The 20,102-nt window shown below is 35.3% G+C and overlaps 2 protein-coding genes across 2 annotated transcripts; both read left to right on the top strand.

Moving 5' to 3' along the window:
• The first annotated feature begins 253 nt into the window (after positions 1 to 253).
• Positions 254 to 9,451, top strand: LOC128670321 (elongation factor 1-alpha-like). Its single transcript, XM_053745892.2, has 11 exons — positions 254 to 393; positions 2,073 to 2,290; positions 2,443 to 2,592; positions 2,962 to 3,181; positions 3,588 to 3,733; positions 4,104 to 4,236; positions 4,981 to 5,096; positions 5,848 to 5,937; positions 7,409 to 7,529; positions 7,873 to 8,039; positions 8,270 to 9,451. Exons 2-11 carry the CDS (start codon positions 2,117 to 2,119, stop codon positions 8,339 to 8,341), a joined length of 1,389 nt encoding a protein of 462 aa, XP_053601867.1. The 5' UTR covers positions 254 to 393; positions 2,073 to 2,116; the 3' UTR covers positions 8,342 to 9,451.
• A 5,659-nt stretch (positions 9,452 to 15,110) lies between these two features.
• On the top strand, positions 15,111 to 19,649 carry LOC128670411 (glutamine--fructose-6-phosphate aminotransferase [isomerizing] 1-like). The gene has a single exon (XM_053746049.1). The coding sequence runs from the start codon at positions 15,345 to 15,347 to the stop codon at positions 17,367 to 17,369; it is 2,025 nt and encodes a 674-aa protein (XP_053602024.1). The 5' UTR covers positions 15,111 to 15,344; the 3' UTR covers positions 17,370 to 19,649.
• Positions 19,650 to 20,102: the final 453 nt, after the last annotated feature.

Genomic DNA, 20,102 nt, shown 5'->3' with positions numbered 1-20,102 from the left:
AATGAAATAAAAAAAAATACGAAGGCCCTTTCAAAATCTATGGTGATATGACCGTAAAGAAAAAACAAAAAGTTTCATAGTACCTATGATGTCTACACCGAATGAACTGGCAATAATTTCGAATATAGTATGAAAAAGAAAATCCCACGCTTCCGGTTTTCTTTCTGCCTTTATTAATTAGGGAATAATAATTTATTACTTTTCCGTGAAAACAAATGTTCATTAAACATTACATTTAATATTTAAAATAATATATTATTTTAAAGTTTTTGAGTACACTTAATACATTTTATAAGTATCATATTCGATTTTATTGATTGCATTTCCCGGGCGAACCGGCTACGGCGCATGCTCGAATATCGCTCGGAAAATTCGTGACTGCGGCTGCAAAGGGTAAGATTTTCTTGTTTTATAATAAATTGCTTTAACATTTAGCCTAATTTGTTGAGTAAATAAAATATTCTTTATGTAAATCAATTTCGAGGTAAACTTCACGTTAAATTCCCAAATTTAGCTCATATCTAGTCTTGACAAATCATTTGACGAATTCCGCCGGTATCATTTTGAAATTACGCAATTTGTTTCATTATATTTACGCATTATTATTGTTGATATATTTTAGTAAGTTATATATTCATGTTCACAGAAAATAACTAAGTTCAAGTCCATTCCTTATGTCTTTTTATACTTACGATTTGTAACATCTCATTTATTTTTTGCCTATTGATCGAAAATTTCGTTGTTTTTTATTTTGGTGAATAAAGAACTGAACTTGGGGGACTACTATGATACTAATCATGTTATAATATTTATATTACATTTCACCGTTTTATTAATTTTGTAATAGGTATTTTCTGTCGTCAATAATTTTTAATCTTCTATTTAGGTACCTCCTACGAGTTAATATGCCATTAAATTTCGAAACGTTGCGTATGTCATTTTGAATTATGTTTGGAGTTATGAGATTTATTTTTATTAAGTATTTTTGAAAATGTCTACTTTATCAAAAGTAAACTGCAGACATACACAAAATGGACGCGACCGCACCGGGAAGCCCATGTGCGTCGGCTTACGCCAAGTTTGATGCGACATGCCATTATTCTAATTTAGAAACATGTCTTCGCAAATACATCCAACAACCTGCATCTATAGTTGACTACTGTTATAATTAGATCGTGAATGCACACGAGACTTGGGAATGCGTTTGAGTGAAATGATCAACAAAACTTTCTTTAGCGAAAACGTGGTATTTATACAGAAAATTGCGCGCAATTTTTATAAGTTGTAAGCAACGTTATTGTGATTTAAACACTCTATTAATAAGTATTACTATTGGAAATACTAAGCAAATCTGTGGTATTACAAACTTAAATTATATTTACCTACAACTTCAAGTGACATATTATCATATAAGTAACTAAATTACCTAATATTCTTTTACCTAATATTGATCTTAGACATAATTCTGTTTGGTCCCAAGGCTTGACTGACAGAATGCCGTAAGGCATTAAGGCTACCTATTGTTAACTTTTATGTTGTGTAACAAAGTTCAAATAAAAAAAATGTGAAAGCAGTTCCAAATTTATTCTTCTTCGTTATTTACCATTGGGATAGACTAGGGACTGTGAAGTTATTAAATCCTTGATCGTGTGATGGGATTGTCGCGGTAGACGTAACATTTTGTCTATATTTGGACTGAAAGCGTGGGCCGCTATATCGATATCCCGGACGTCCTATGCGCACGCTCGGCGCTCCATCATCGTCGAGCTCTTCCCAATTACTTGATAAGAATTTTACTTGACATGATGCACTCAAGGTATATTATATAAATATTGATAGAAAATCAAAATATGAACATTGATAACTAGTACAACGTATATTCTACTGTCATTTGTACTTACGTAATGGTAGTTAATCTAATTTTAAATTAATCAAATACAAATTATTATGAAAATAAACCTACTTGATTAGTAACAAATAAGTACCAACATATAATACAGTTTTTATACTATACATATTTTATTCGATTTGGTTGTGGCCTATGAAGACGCTTTGAAAACTTTTTTGTACAGGATTCCGTTGAAGTCTTATATTTGGCACAGTCGAATCCTACAGGATGGGTAAGGAGAAGACTCATATCAACATTGTCGTCATCGGCCACGTGGACTCTGGCAAGTCTACCACCACCGGCCACCTCATCTACAAATGCGGCGGCATCGACAAACGTACCATTGAGAAATTCGAGAAGGAGGCCCAGGAAATGGGCAAAGGCTCCTTCAAATATGCATGGGCAAGTATTTCCCCTTCGAAACTTTTCGAATTAACTTTTTTAGGTCAGTAGTTTTTAGGAACGAGTTGCAAGCCTTGCACTGGGAGAGTACACCCACGCCCTGCTTGAAAACGATTTGAAGATTAAAAACTAATGAAAAATATAATGTGCAGGTACTGGACAAACTAAAAGCGGAGCGGGAGCGCGGTATCACCATCGACATTGCGCTCTGGAAGTTTGAAACTGCCAAATACTACGTGACCATCATCGACGCTCCAGGGCATAGGGACTTCATAAAGAACATGATTACTGGTACATCTCAGGTATGAGTGGTCTTAAATACACGTTAAATATATATCTGCTAGTGTTGACTTGATGCCGGCAAGGAATATAGGAATATAGGTGCCAATGATATGACAACTAAGGATACAGAAGACCATGTGAAATAGAGATGGAAAACAAGACAACGGACGACCCTGGGATTTTTCTGAAACTTAACAAAATACATAGCCATTCTCCCATTGTAGCGCCCTTGATTGTTTTTTTGGGTGATCACACTGGTCACTGTTCATGAACTGAATAACCTGATATGAACCTGTATGATATAAATGTAGCAGTGAAGGAAGCAAGAAATATTATGATTTCAAAATCTGTTCAAAACTGTTAAGATAACTGATTGAAATGTGAAACAGGCGGACTGCGCGGTGCTGATCGTAGCCGCGGGCACCGGTGAATTCGAGGCCGGCATCAGCAAGAATGGGCAGACCCGCGAGCACGCACTGCTCGCTTTCACGCTCGGCGTCAAACAGTTGATCGTGGGCGTCAACAAGATGGACTCCACTGAGCCGCCGTACCACGAAGCTCGCTATGAGGAGATTAAGAAGGAGGTCTCGTCGTATATTAAGAAAATTGGTGAGCGTAACTCACATGTCAAGTGAGAATATGAATAATATTGGTCGAAAATACTGAAGTAATTGTATACATTCGCCGTTGCGGACTCGACGGCCACGCACACTTCATGGACCTTAGTTGACTAATATTTCATAACAATGGATAAGCTTTTTCAATGGCAGAAAAGATATCAAGCACGCGAGCTCTTCAAAATAAAGACAAAGGCTTCACGCATTTGTTTCCAGATTATCTGGTTTTAGACTTTGGGTTTAATCCATATGTTGGGCGCATTCATTAGGTAAGTACATCTCTTTACTCCTCTGTTAAAGCCATGAAGTCTAGCGGACACGTTTTAATATTAAATATGATAATTTTGTTCTCATTTAAATTGAATTGTATATAGACTAGTTTTTTATTTTCGAAACAGGTTACAATCCAGCGACGGTCGCGTTCGTGCCGATCTCGGGCTGGCACGGCGACAATATGCTGGAGCCTAGCGACAAAATGCCCTGGTTCAAGGGGTGGAACATCGACCGCAAGGAAGGCAAAGTCGAGGGCAAGACGCTCATTGAGGTAATGGTCTCTACCTTTTTTCTCCCATATTGTGTGAAATTTGAGGTTCAGTTAGACTCAGTTTTTGTCATTGATTTCTGTGGATCTTAAGCACTTTTCCCAATGTCGATGTTGTGTTGAGTGCTGATAATGCACTGTTTAGCTGTTCTTCAACAACTTCTTTAATAAACAAATTTAAATAATAGTTTCCTTCTGATTCATACATAAATCGACATCAATGTACCTAAATTATTTTTTAAAGTTTAATGAAACTAGCTTTTAACCGCAGCTTTGCCCGCATTGATCTCCCACGGGAACATTTCCGAACCATTTACTGGGATGCTCATGTACCTTATCATAAGATATCCAGTGTTGTGGTGTTCTGCCGCAGGCCCTGGACGCGATCCAGCCGCCGTCGCGGCCCACAGAGAAGCCGCTGCGGCTGCCGCTGCAGGACGTGTACAAGATCGGCGGCATCGGCACCGTGCCCGTCGGCCGCGTCGAGACCGGCATCCTCAAGCCTGGTCAGTTACTCTTTGTTTTCAGCCGCAGAGAGCAAAAAGTTGTCATGTCTATATTGTAACTGGACTCTGGAGGCCTATGCCTTCGCCAAGGATTTCCAACAACATGACCCGGTCGAAGCCGCCTGCTTCTAACCTTTCCCTGCGACTTCGATCATTCGACCACCTGGTCATTGGGCGCCCTACTGCGTTGTCCAATTCGCTAACCTAGCTGCACCCTAAGCAACTATAGAAAATACATATATAAGTCGTTCAACTTGCATTTCATCAACCGCACTGCGTTTTTTCGCTGATGAAAACCTACGCTGAAAACTGCCAACGAGGTGCTTTTATCTAACTTATACTGTCATAGGTTGCTAGCCTATTGCGTATGAGATTTTTCGGTTTATACCTTTCACTTGATTGACCTTTACAATCTGTGTGGCAGCAGTAAAAAGTAATAGGCATACATTTTAAAAGGAACCAGACATTGTTCATTCGATTTTTGCGCAAATCAAATTGGCTTGCTACAATAACCTTATTGGGCGTTGAAATTTGCGAGCAGAATCATTGATTGTTATGTAGAAAAATGTTTAAGTTGGGAATCCATTTCGGGCACGATGCTATTGGTCTTAGGCAAAAATATATAGAAATGTTTGTTTTTAGCCGAATAAAGTTACCTATATTCTTTATTTCCTATCCAGCATTCCAAAATCTTGTGAACAAAATGACCTGATGATGATGAGCATATTTGTTATTTATTATCAGGCATGGTGGTGGTGTTCGCGCCTGCGGCCATCACCACCGAGGTGAAGTCTGTGGAGATGCACCACGAGGCGTTGCAAGAGGCCATGCCCGGAGACAACGTCGGCTTCAATGTGAAGGTACACAATTATTGTAGGTACATAGCACCACTCCATATCCACGTGTGAGAGTCGGACATTCCGAGGAGACTAGGGATATACGAGTATAAGTCTCGACAGCTAATGGGCAAGATCATGAATACAAAGACTGGGGCTTCATGATATCACAGCCGAGATAATGTATCCGGTATTTCGACTTTGGATTACCTTTGATATGAGGAAGATAATGGACCACCTGTTTCAGTAATAAATGGATTACCTACTTTGAAGTTCAAAGTCTGCGACATCAAAACACGTGCGTAATCAAATAATGACATTTGATTAGATTAAATTGTGTGTTTTTGATTTAATCTAAATTCAAGGAAATTATCTCGTTATATGTATTTTGAAAACGCGAGCTGATAATATCTATTTAAAAATAATTTCCTGAAATCACGGCGATATATGGACGAATTCCGTACTTATACGATACGTTTTTTAGATGATAAAAGTACTTACGTCATAATCCTTCCGTTACCCGAAAATTAATTTACCTATGTGTTGCCCTCCTTTGAATTGACACTTTGAAAGATAATATAGTTAAGATAGTATAGTTCAATAATATAGTTAGTACATAAATTCTTTCATCTATTCGAGTATTATCTTCTATTGAGTGTTGCTTACACTGGCGTCAGGTTTTATTCAAGTCGCCTTTACGCCTACCTACAGATTATGGATAAAAAAACATTAGTTTTGTATTTCAAGTATTGAATTTGTTTATTGTATCCTACAGAACGTTTCCGTCAAAGAACTCCGCCGTGGGTACGTCGCTGGTGATTCGAAAAATGCGCCGCCGAAAGGTGCAGCTGACTTCACTGCTCAGGTATTTCTCATATAACTTTGGTAGTATTAGTTTTGTTTTCATTTTAATCTAAACCGGTAATGTCAAGTCGGGATTAGAAATTTACGAATGGTGTTTTTTATCCATAGACGATTTATGATATATATGAGCAAAGTGATTTACTACTAGAAAATAGCTATAGTTATTTCAAAATTAGTTTACAAAAGATACAATGTTTATGTGCTTGTTATACTAGGGTAGAGGGACTATAAGATTTCGTATATTTTTGTTAAGTTGCCAAATTACAATTCCATGCTAATTATCTAAACTCTACATACTTACATCTTATCGAAACTTAAGTTATAGCCTATCAATAGGTAACGTATTTTAATTTTGTCTAGTTTTATGAAATACAACATAGAAATAGGATATTGTAGGTAAGATTAGTAAAGCATAATTCCATATGTTCACGTAATTGCAATTAAAACATAATTTAAAAATATTCACTTTAACCAGAATTGCTCAAAATATTCCAATTAAAAACTGGCCAAATTATTTAACATTCCTCCTTCAATGTTAAATAAATTAATTATACTTGGTACGTACCAGTACTAATATTAGCGAATCCGGTCAGCGATAGTGACGGACAAAGATAATATCTTCCTATTTCGCAATATACCTACGTACTTTTATCTATTTTTATTGTAATTTATATTCTTTTTAGTGTGCGATTTCCGATTTCCTAATCATTTCTACTAAGTAAAACGTCATAAAATTGTGGAATAATAATAATAGGTACTGGATAGGTACTTATAGCTGTTTATTACTTTAAAAAATATATGACGGGATGTTCGTCCATGTTCACTCCTAAGTACGTAGTAGGTAGATACACAAAAAATACATGCGCACCGCTACTTTTAATAAAGTTCAACAACAAAAAAAATAGTTATTCCGCCCGACTCTACGATCGTCAACCAAAAACCAATTTGACTCCTGTATTAACGTAGTTTTCAGAGTGGCGGCCGGAGACCTAAACCACAGTATAATAAAGAGTACCCTAAATTCTTATGTGGGCAAAGTAATTATCTACGTTTCTCGAGGCCTTAAAGAGTTTTTCGAACGACCTTTTTTACAACACACGGGTAGTTTTCGAGAATGAGCTTTTTTAAAGTCACCAAACATTGTGACCAAAACCTGTGATACGCAAGACTTTTTGCCCCATGAGGAATGTGGGCAGAAGACCACAAAGCCTACGCCTCTCCGTCACAAAGTACCCTCTCCGTCACTTGCTTACGGTGTAGAAAAATATCGTAAGAAAGGAAACCTGAAATGATGTTCTATTAATCTGATTTTAAAATGGATAGTCACACTCAATTATCATTACAAAATTTTGGGATTATACATATACTTTCTGAACATATGTTAGGTACTTTCTACGTAACCATATCGATAAAGGCATATTATAGTTCTGTAATGATAAGGAGCATATACTTAATGCAACGTTTTGGGTCAGGTGATCGTTCTGAACCACCCCGGGCAAATCAGCAACGGCTACACTCCGGTGCTGGACTGCCACACTGCTCACATTGCCTGCAAGTTCGCAGAGATCAAGGAGAAGTGCGACCGTCGTACTGGTACGCGACAGATTTGTTATATTACTGTAATATTATTGTTTCTACTGTAATATTATAATGGTGATCGTGCTGAAGAACCACGAGCAGATTACTGCCACAGTATACACATGTCCTCCAGTCACATACACGCCGATATCAAGGAGACATTCAATTAAGTTTTGTACAAAAATTAACAATTATATGAAGTAATCGTATTGGCCTACTGTATGTATCCACTTTCCAACAGATCATGTTCATAAGTCCGAAAATTAACAATTTTATAAATTGAATAAGACGTGAGGATAGAAAAAATTTCATTACTTTGGTTATCAAGAAACTAAATCTACTTTCTTATCAATGACAGGCAAGACAACAGAGGTGAACCCGAAGTCAATAAAGTCTGGAGACGCGGCGATCGTGATGCTGGTGCCGACCAAGCCGCTGTGCGTGGAGTCGTTCCAGGAGTTCCCGCCGCTCGGACGCTTCGCTGTGCGCGACATGCGCCAGACCGTCGCCGTGGGCGTCATCAAGGTAATGGTCCTATACTACATTCCCCGTAGGTGATCCTCATATCATATCTCTTGGAGTCGTTCCGTCAGAAGTAAAAATCTTCCAAGCACGACAGCAGTTTTGACAGCGGCATAGCAGCTTACATGGACACGGCTGTATATTCTTTGTTTTGTAGCAAAACAAAAAAGTCATACTTTTTGTTTGCTGTATATTCGGCATGACTAACGGTAAGATTGTTTTTATTATTTCAGAGTGTTACCTTCAAGGAGGTTACGACGGGTAAAATCACCAAGGCTGCCGAGAAGGCCCAAAAGAAGAAATAACTATGGGGCACATTGAACAAAGTTTTGCAGTCGGCGACCACCGCCCGCGCCGCGCCGCCGCAGTGGCGGCCCGCAAGCGGTGGTTGCGGTGCATGGAGCATCTCTCAAGGATTCCCATTATCGCTGTTAAATCCTCCCCGTGTACAACCCCCCTTAGAGCCCCCTCACAATCGGAGCTTCTTCACTGGTGACATCACATTCGTCCCTGACATATGCATTTATCATAGCACGATATTATTAAAGTTAGTACGTTTTAGTTACGCTTACGTGTTAAGTTTATGTCTTTGTGATTATTTTAGTCGTAAGTTACTTGACAAGTTTGAGTTTCCGTACTTGAAAGCTCGTTACGTTTTATTTTTCCATCGCAAAGAATTCAGGAGGAAAAGTAATGTAGACGTTAATGAATTTGTAAACCATTTCTCAGCGCACCAATCGCACGCGGTTACTTTTAAGTATACATTTCAATTAGATAGTACTATGTCATATTCTTGACTGTAATTTATTTTATCTATCCTCTATGATATAGGAGGTATGTTAAACCCAAAATTATTTCGTAATCCTAAACTGTATTAACTTGACTGTAAAGTTGTTAAACCATTTTTGTAATTAATAACGTTTTCTGATCAAAATAAAAAACTAGGTACTGTAAGAAACTAGTTTTCCTGTAGATACATTTTGTTTAAATTTTTAACAAGTAAATATGGATGAAAATATTTAGGTAAACATCAGAGTGTAGAAAGTGTAAGGGTACTTGGTTGTAAACCGATACTCTGTTAGTTGAAATTAGCAGATAAAAATAAAATAATATGCGTTTAAAACGTAAATTGGAACTTTGTAAAGTGGTAGTTAAAAGTAGTCTTTGTTCTTTCTTACAATAAAAAATTATCGTTGCTTTAACTTATATTTTTCATATTCCCACTAAAATACGTAACAGATGTATCTACCTACTAAAATATATATGTATATTTTATTTTGCTTTGTTACTGTACTTACTAATATTTATGACATACGGAAAACAGACTCATTTAAGCTAAACGTAACTTTGTAATTTTTTTCAATATTTTTTGTAAAGACCTTACCCTGATAAACCAATAAAGAAGCTACTGGTAATTCCAATGTTTTATTTTGCTCCCCGAGGGTCAGTCCCATAAATCATAATATTGGTCTTTTCAATATTTTTAGAAACGACTATTTTAGTATTGCGAAAACCCAACGTAAATCAGTTTCCCAGCCTAGTACATACCACGGACAAAAAGTGTGCCTAGGTGGCTTAGAGTAAAGAAAATGTTGAGTATAAGTAAGTTAGTGGACAGCCACCACATTTAAAGGTTATATTCTATTATATTATATTGTTTATGGTTATCTCATAGAGTGACATTGTTGTTGTGAAAAATGGTTTGAATTTGTAAGACGTTAAAATGTAGTTGATAGAAATAGAAGAGAAATAAAATGATTTAATATAAAGGAACTTTAATTAATTGAGGCATTCAGATCTACAAAGCCAATAGCACGCTTCCACTGCGCCAGATGCGTACGGTATAGTATGTAATAAATTTATTTGAATTTTAGAAAAATTACACAAGATGTCGGCAAACAAAGAATGTAATATTTTAAAATATAATGTGGTGCAATTTTCCGGAGAATCTTTTAACACGTGGGCCTTCCGAATCAAAAGTATTTTACGTGAAAATAACTGTATTGAAGCGATAGAAAATGAGGAGTATTATAAAAAAGAAACAGCTACACAAAAAAATCTAGAGGCACGAGCCCAAGCTCTAATAATAGCAGCTGTAGCGGATAGCCATTTAGAATATGTAAGAAAAGATTCGGCCTACCAAATGTTTAGAAATTTAGAACAAAATTTTAAAGAAAAAAGTACAAGAAGTAAACTATTTTTACGAAGACAATTAAATGAAATTAAATATATAGAAACAGAGCCTTTAAAACATCATTTTACAAAAATACAAGAAATTTGTACTTCATTAAAAGAGGCAGGAGGAGAAATTTCGGAAGAAGAACAGGTAAATTATATATTATTGTCGATGCCAAAATCATATGAGCCAATAGTAACAGCTTTAGAAACGATTGGAGATTTGAAAATAAATATGGTAATGGATAGATTATTAGGAGAAGAAGAGAAGAGAAAGAATTCGTCACAGGAGAATGAGAATAGACAGAGTGCTTTTAATTGCGGAAAAAGAGGAGTAAGAGGTAATTTTGCAGGAAGAGGTAATTATAATAATAGAGGAAGTTATGATAATCGAGGATATATTCGAGGAAATTACAATAGTAGAGGAAATTATAACAGTCAAGGAAGATATGACGGTCAAGGAAATTATAACAGTCAAGGAAGTTTTAATGGTCAAGGAAGATTTAATGGTCAAGGAAGATTTAATGGTCGTGGAAGATTCAATTGTCGAGGAAGATTCAACGGTCGAGGAAGAGAACAAGGAAATTCATATTATATGTATGGTAATAGTAGTAATCAAGATAATGTTGCATTTTTCGGAAGATCTGAAGATTCTGATGACTGGGTAGAATTTATTGTAGATTCTGGATGCTCAGATCATTTAGTTAATAATAAAATTTACTTTTCTCAGTATATAGATTTAAAACAACCAAAATTGATTTCAGCTGCCAAAAATGGTATCTCTCTCCAAGCGGTAGGTATAGGTAACATAGAAACTCAATGTTATGTTGGAAAAAAGTCAACTACATGTACAATTAAAAATGTTTTTTATGTGCCTGATTTAAGAAAAAATTTATTGTCAGTGTCAAGAATGGAGTCAAGTAATTTGTCTGTCACTTTTGAAAGAGGTAAAGTTCGAGTTTACGATTCTTCTAAGTTTTTAATTATGATTGGAAACTCTGATAATTCTCTATATAAAATTTATATGAAATTCAGTAAGAAAAATTGTAATAACTGTTTTTTATCTAATTCGGATAGTTTGTTATGGCATAGGCGTTTTGGTCATTTAGGCATGAATAATTTAAATGTTTTAACTAAAAATAATATGGTTGACGGATTAAGTGACTTAAAAAATTTAAACCTCGAAAATATGTTATGTGAGACTTGTGTGTTAGGGAAAATGACTAGATTACCATTTAATAAGATAGGTTACAGAGCTAAAAGACCACTTGAGCTAGTGCACACAGATGTTTGTGGTCCTATTACTCCAATTAGTAGAGAAGGTTATAGATATTTTATCACGTTTATTGACGATTACACTCATTTTGTTATGGTTTACCTTATGAAACAGAAAAGTGAAGCTTTTGAATTATTTAGAGAGTACTATTATTATGCTACGAAACATTTTAACTGTGACTTATTAAAATTGAGATCTGACAATGGTAGAGAATACGTAACTAGAGAATTTTATAATTTTTGTAGAAATAACGGAATTCAAGTTCAGTACACGGTGTCATATAATCCTGAAATGAATGGAGTGGCGGAAAGAATGAATAGAACGTTGGTGGAAAAACTAGGACACTTTTATTAGATTCGCAATTGAATAAAGATTTTTGGGCGGATGCTATTTTGTGTTCTGCATATGTAACTAATAGAAGCCCAACAAAAGGGAAAGATTGTACACCAAGTGAATTATGGGAAGGAAGAAAACCAAACGTGATTAATATGAGAGTTTTCGGAAGTGTTGCTTATAATCATGTGCCATCTCAATTAAGACATAAACTTGATAACTGTGGAAAAAGAATGATAATGATAGGTTATGCTAGAAACGGTTATAGACTTTACGATGAAGATACTAAAAAAGTGGTGATAGGAAGAAATGTAATTTTTGATGAAAAAGAACGAAAAGAAAGACAGAATAATGTAGAACTAGAGTGCCGAGAGGTAAAAGAAGAAGATGTTAACAAAGAAAATAATAATGAAGAAAATGATAATGAAGAATTTTATGAAGCGGAAGATACATTAGAAAAAGATGATAATTCGAAGGAAAATTCTGAAAAAGAACAAATTGTAAGGGAGAAAAGAATAATTAGAAAACCCAAGTGGCAACAAGATTATGTTACTGATTTTGAAGGAAATGAAAATGAAGTAATGTATGCTTTAATGACTGGACAAATAGAAGATACGCCACATACATTTGAGGAAATAGATAAGAGAGAAGATAGTGAGTTATGGAGAAATGCAGTTAAGGAAGAGTTTAATGTTCTTGAAGATAGTGGAACATGGAGGAAAGTAGAAAGAAAGAGAGATATGAAACTTTTAGATACTAAATGGGTATTTACAAAGAAAAAAGTAGGTGATGCAGAGATATGTAAAGCGCGACTTGTTGTTTTGGGATATCAACAAACAGGACATATGGATAATTTATATTCACCTGTATTGAAGATGCAAACATTAAGAACATTATTAGCAGTTGCTGCAAAGAAAGATTTTAAGATTAAACAAATGGATGTAAAAGGAGCTTTTCTTTATGGTCGAATTGATGAAGAAGTTTATTTAAAAATACCTAAAGGATATTATATTGGAAAAGAAGACAATTACGTTTTCAAATTAGAAAAATCACTTTATGGTTTAAGAAAATCTCCGAAATATTGGTATGAGAGATTTACTGAAGCAATGTTGGATTATGGCTTTCAACGTTCTGAAAATGATTATTGTTTATACATGAAAGATAATGTTTATGTTTTATTATATGTTGACGATCTTTTAATTTTCGCGAAGCAGGAGACAGAGATAGGAAAAGTGAAGACGTTTTTGACTACACAATTTAGAATGAAAGATCTAGGTAATACTGACATGACATATTTAGGAATTTCTATTAAGAGACTAGATGACTGTATTTTAGTTAATCAGACAAGATACTTAAAAAATATTCTTAAAATACATGGGATGAGTGATTGTAAAGGGATTGATACACCTATGGATGTAAATTTTAAATTTGAAGATGAAACTATTGATATGAATTATGAAGCTAAATGTAGATCTTTAATTGGTTCTTTGTTATATGTAACAGTGAATTCTAGGCCAGATTTAACGTTCTCTGTAAACTATTTAAGCAGATATCAATCTAAACCGAATTTGACTTTGTGGAAAGCTTTGAAAAGAATTTTGAGATATGTTAAACAAACTTTATATTATAATTTATGTTATAAGAATTGTAATAATATTTCATTAGTTGGTTTTGCTGATGCAGATTGGGGTAGAGACGTTGATAGGAAATCAACTACTGGTTATTTGTTTTTAATTTTTGGTAACACTGTTGTATGGAAATCTAAAAAACAATCTGTAGTAGCTTTAAGTACGACGGAAGCAGAATTGGTAGCACTTTGTGAAGCTTGTGTTGAGTCTTGTTTTGTTATTAAGATTTTAAATGATTTAAATATTGAAGTAAAGGATTTTAAAATTTTTGAAGATAATCAAAGCACTATCAAATCTGTTCAAACTTATGATCAAAGAAAAATGAAGCATTTAGAAATTAAATATAATTTTATAAAACAAAAGGTTGAGCAAGGTTTTGTTAAAGTTGAATATATAAGTACTAATAACCAATTAGCTGATATTTTTACTAAGCCTGTTAGTAAGTTTTGTTTAAAAGAATTTGTTGTTAAGTTAGGAATTTTAAATGTGATGTCTGAGGAAGAGTGTTGAGTATAAGTAAGTTAGTGGACAGCCACCACATTTAAAGGTTATATTCTATTATATTATATTGTTTATGGTTATCTCATAGAGTGACATTGTTGTTGTGAAAAATGGTTTGAATTTGTAAGACGTTAAAATGTAGTTGATAGAAATAGAAGAGAAATAAAATGATTTAATATAAAGGAACTTTAATTAATTGAGGCATTCAGATCTACAAAGCCAATAGAAAAGACCCTTGCTCACCAAGAGATTATTTTCGGCGCACGGGGCTTTTCTAAATCTATAGATTTTTCCAAAGATAAAGTAGTATATCCTCCTATGATTTTTTCAATGCAGTGGTATAAACAAAAAAAATACTACATTGCCTAAGTGACATTAGTCACACCATGGACAGGGCATATTACGCAAAGCTCAGCGCAGATGACGATACTGTTACAACTAAGGTACACAAACATTGCCAATGGAGGCAAAAAGCCCAATTTTCAATATTGTTGCAGATTTACGACCAAAAATACGTTCTACGCAATCGTGGTGCGAGTTTCAAGGAAAAAGGAAGGATTTAGTGGATTATCCTGAAAATAATAACACTATTTTAGGTTATGTTCTGCATTATTTGCATTATTTGGTTAACTGTGGTTATAAACTGATATAAACTTGATTTTGACTGAAGATCTTACCTGTATGAAGTCCATATTTTAATAAGTCTTCACGTATGAAGTGTTCCGAGCTTCTTTTCGACCGTCCATTTACTGGCTCGAAATTTTTACAGCGTGAGCCGTATCCCATAGTTTTCGAAGTTTTTTTATCGTATGGTAAACGATTTTTCCCAATATTTTCGCACCCGAATATGTTACAGTGTTGTATATTTTCACAAACGAATGCTTACATAATGAAAGTATTAATAAAGTACTTTAAAATATACGACATAGCAAAAGGCGGCAAAGCTTTTGTGTACCTAACATACAGTGCTGTACTCTGGATAAATGTTCAGTAATACGCCCTATTAGTAGGTACGAAGTACTTATTAAATCCATGGCCCTAACATGTGATGTGTGGCCCTAGCATTATGTCAACGAGCAAAAAAAAAAAAATTTTAACATTGACAGTCTGTCATAGTCATATTGACGTTGACAGTACTATTTTGATTGTTTGTGATTTGGAGGTTGAATTTAGTTAGACTGGCTGGATAAACCTGTTTTATTTATTTTACGACACTAACTGGCTGTTGATAACGAAACACGATGACGTGTGCGTTGCCGAAGTGAAAGTAACTTATTAGTGGTAGGAGCGATACGTGTAGGCCTTCAATATCGGCAATACATTCGAACACTTGCAGTCTATCGCGAGTCGCGGTTTAGTTCGCTTGACCCCAGGTTACGTTCTGCTCTAATAACAATGTGTGGAATTTTTGCATACATCAATCACCTCACGCCAAAGACCCGGCGTGAAATATTGGAACTACTTGTTAATGGATTAAAACGATTGGAATACCGTGGCTACGACTCTGCGGGCGTCGCCATCGATGCCGCTGACCAAAAAGACATAGCGGTGGTGAAACGCAGTGGCAAAGTCGCCGCACTTGAGGAGTTGCTACAAGAGCGTAGTGTGGAACTGTCCATAGAAGATTGTGTGGAGTCTCACTGCGGCATTGCTCATACTCGTTGGGCTACCCACGGAGAGCCGAGCGCGGTTAACTCGCACCCGCAACGCTCTGGAGAAGACAACTCTTTTGTTGTCATTCATAATGGTATAATCACTAACTACAAAGAAGTGAAAACATTCCTAGAAAACAAAGGCTACACTTTTGAGTCTCAAACGGACACTGAAGCTATTGCTAAACTAATTCATCATATTTACAACCAACACAAGGATTATAATTTTCAAGAATTAGCTGAACAGGTAATTCAACAACTTGAAGGTGCTTTTGCTTTGTGCTTTAAGTCCCGTCATTTCCCAAATGAGTGTGTGGCCACCCGCCGTGGTAGCCCCCTGCTAGTGGGCATCAAGACACGTCGGCGACTATCCAGTGACCATGTGCCCATCATGTACACTAACAACAAAGGCACTCGTGGAGTGGTGCCCTCAGTGCCCCGTGTCAACAGCCATGCTCACTTCCAACCAGAGGAAGAGAGAGATGTTGAATACTTCTTTGCATCTGATGCTTCTGCTGTTATTGAACACACTAACAGGGTACTTTATTTTGAAGATGATGATGTGGCCCACATAAAGGATGGTGTGCTTAGTATCCACCGTTTGTCTAGCAGTAGCAATGATCCTCATGAACGTGAAATATTTACCCTGAAATTAGAACTGCAACAAATAATGAAGGGAAACTATGACTACTTCATGCAAAAGGAAATATTTGAGCAACCAGAGTCAATTGTAAATACTATGCGAGGTCGCCTAAACTTTGCTAATGGTACTGTTACTTTGGGTGGTATCAAAGATTATATCCCCGAAATTAAAAGATGTAGAAGGTTAATGTTGATTGGTTGTGGTACCAGTTATCACAGTGCTGTTGCTACCAGGCAATTGTTGGAAGAATTGACAGAACTTCCTGTTATGGTGGAACTTGCTTCTGACTTTTTGGACAGGAATACACCTGTGTTCCGTGATGATGTGTGCTTCTTTATTTCACAATCTGGGGAAACTGCTGATACTCTAATGGCTCTTCGATACTGTAAGCGTCATGGAGCACTAATTGTGGGGATAACCAACACTGTAGGTAGCTCCATTTGTCGCGAATCGCACTGCGGCGTCCACATCAATGCTGGTCCCGAAATTGGTGTTGCGTCAACAAAAGCCTACACGTCACAATTTGTATCTCTTGTCATGTTTGCTCTAGTTATAAGTGAAGACCGTATTTCTCTTCAAAAACGGAGGGCGGATATCATTGCAGGTCTTCATGAGTTGGATAGTAAAATTCGTCAAGTATTGGCCCTGGACTCTGAAGTTAAAGCTCTAGCTGAAGATTTGTATAGTCAACGTTCTCTGCTTATCATGGGTCGCGGTTACAACTTCGCCACTTGCCTTGAAGGAGCTCTTAAAGTTAAAGAGTTGACATACATGCACAGTGAAGGAATTATGGCCGGAGAATTAAAACACGGACCACTTGCTCTTATCGATGATTCGATGCCGGTAATGATGATAGTAATGCGCGACCCTGTTTACACAAAATGCATGAACGCCTTGCAACAGGTGACAGCGCGGCAAGGTCGCCCGATCGTGGTATGCGAAGACGGCGATACAGAGACTATGAGCCTGGCGTCTCGTTGCCTCCAAGTGCCCAAAACCGTCGACTGTTTACAAGGCGTGCTCACTGTTATCCCTATGCAACTCCTCGCCTACCACATCGCCGTCATGCGCGGTTGCAATGTCGATTGCCCACGCAATCTTGCTAAATCTGTAACAGTAGAATGAACGATTTACGCTCGATCTCTGAAACGGCACAAAATATTAAGTACGTGAATTTTATGGACTGACTAATTAGATCTACATTATTTTGTAGTGGTTAAAGACACGCGGAACAGGCTTTAAGTTTGTTCACACTGTTGTTATTTCTTTGGTATATGTATGTAAATTGCGAAGTTGTTAGATTTGGAAAGAAAACAAATCCAATCAGAATTTAAATGTACCTATGTCGTTTGGCCATAATTTTCGTTTGCCTAACATAAATGTTTTGAAAAGGACACAAAAGCATAAAAGAAGATTTCCGATAAGCACGTTCTGTCTTTGACGTTGTAAATTAAGTCTGCAAGATCCATTATCAGCTACCTATAAACACGAGCCAGTCTTTTCCAAACTTTCGGTTTTGCAATTTTCGTTTTTTGGCGATGATAGTTATGTAGCTGATGGTGTTGTCCAAGCATTTTTCAAGGTTACGTTTAAATATTCGGTTTTCATAACATTCTATTTACATTCCTACATTTCTTTAAAATATTATATTGTGTACTACATTCCACGATCCATCTTAGCTTACCTAGCTATTTTCAAGGTTTTACCTCTCTAAATCTTTGTTCATAACAAAAGCAGTGCCACTGCCACTTCACTTGAAATATATTTATATGCGTGACCAATCTCTATATTTTGTATTTCAGAAGTATATTGTTATGTACTTATTTTAATTTGATTCCGTTGAAATATTGATTTTATCCATCTAAACAAGAGTCAGAGTATAGAAATTCCTCCCAGGTGTATTTTTGTTTGTTTTATGCTTTTGTTAATTTATTTATTACTTTCTCTCCGAAAAACAATATTTAGTTTAAAAACAATAATTGTTATATTTTGAGATAATATTCTAAATAGATTTTATTTTCATAATTGTTCATTTTTATGTATACCTTTTATGCTTTATAATATATAGGTACCTATGAATATTTTGGTTTGTGATACGTATTAGATTCATAAATATCATCTTTTGTAAAATTTGTACATAATTATGATACAGAGTTAGAACATTTTATAAATTCGTTCGAAAGGTGTAAACTAAAATGACACGCTCGTCCACGAAATTTTCTATATAATCTAAGTAAATGATAACTATATGTATAAGTATAAGAAAACGTATGTACGTGCATAAGGAAGGAGAGCGTCACTTTAGTTTATGCAGGTTATATGATTATTGTTTTTATTATAATCATTTCGAATAATTGCTACTAGAGTACTTACTGTATCAACTCGCAGTATAGGTAGGTATATTGAATTTATTAAGACCACAGCATCAAACTTAGGCAATGGCAGGTTTGTTAAGGGAAATTAACTCTTACCTATGCTTGTAGTATTATAATTTGATGCCCTTACCGAATTGAAAAAGATAAAAGATACAAACAAGGAAGTAAGTATGATAAGTGCCTAATTTCGAGACGATAAAGTACGATTAGTGTATGTATATAATGAGATATTTTAATCAACCGCAGCGTAACCGAAGTAAATTCGTAATTTTATTTTATAGATAAAACTAAAAGTTTTTGTAATTTCATATAAGTTTTATTACATAATTATATTATTGTTTTCTATTCAAATATCCATTATCTCGGCTCGACTGCATTTCTTTGTTTTCAAAATCATTAAATGGTTTAAGTTGTGCAATATGGACAATGTATTTTTTGACCCTACTACGGCAAAGCGAAAAAAGGGTTATAACTGTTTAAATATAAAAAAATTAACTAGTCAAATCTATATTGGAAATCTTCATAATTTGTCAAAAAAAATGTTAAATTTTCTATAATTCATTTAATTACATGCACGAATTTTAATACACTATTCAATGATGTTATACGTTTACGTGCTTAAATTATGCTATATAAATAGGTATGGATTTACGATTCAGTATCCTAGTAGGTACTACCTTGTATATTGTTTACTTTGCCTGCACCACATTATCGTCAAAGGTAGACGCGAATGTATGAATATTGCGTACCCATAGTTTGTAAGTAATGCTTTAATTTACCGCAATGAAAAACCAGCAATGTATGCCGAATCCGTCAGTTCGGCGAACGTTTCCGCGATAGTGTGGAACTGGCATTACTTACGAAGTACGAAAGAAATAGGTATCTCACCCATAAGATTTGCATCAATAATACGGAACTGTAAAAACAAAAATTAACTACATATGTATTTAAGTAGATGTAATTGTGATTTTTTGTATATTCTATTTACAGTTAATTATTGTATTTAAATAAAAATATATGTTTTATTGTATATAACATTTTTATTGATAAGTATTAAGTTCCCAACTAGTGTTACAATTTCGAGAAGTGCCTCTTGTCTCACACTCAAGCGCAACTACCTATATGATCATTCACTAACAGTGATTTGTATGGCCGATCATGTCATTAATTTAAATATCAAACTGACATATAGAAATATAGTAAACATATAGATTTTTGTTACTACCTATGCATACCCACATTATTATGAGATTGTGACTGATAGTCTATTACATTTTCACAGCTAAACCGTTTCTGAACCGATTTTTGTAAAATTCGGCACTCATAAAACTTTTACCCTCCGTAACTTTTATATGACTTTAACGATTTTCATAAAATACAGCAAAGAACACTCGATTACGTTTGTTATGACAATCGCATCAAATACATTTTGCTGCTGACGGAGCTCGCGGGGAACAGCTAATAATAAAATAATTAAATTCCA

This window comes from Plodia interpunctella, chromosome 5, assembly GCF_027563975.2.
Source record: "Plodia interpunctella isolate USDA-ARS_2022_Savannah chromosome 5, ilPloInte3.2, whole genome shotgun sequence".
NCBI classification, from domain to species: domain Eukaryota; kingdom Metazoa; phylum Arthropoda; class Insecta; order Lepidoptera; family Pyralidae; genus Plodia; species Plodia interpunctella.
Note: the sequence above shows the minus strand (reverse complement) of the source record. Positions and strands in the feature narration are given on the sequence as shown.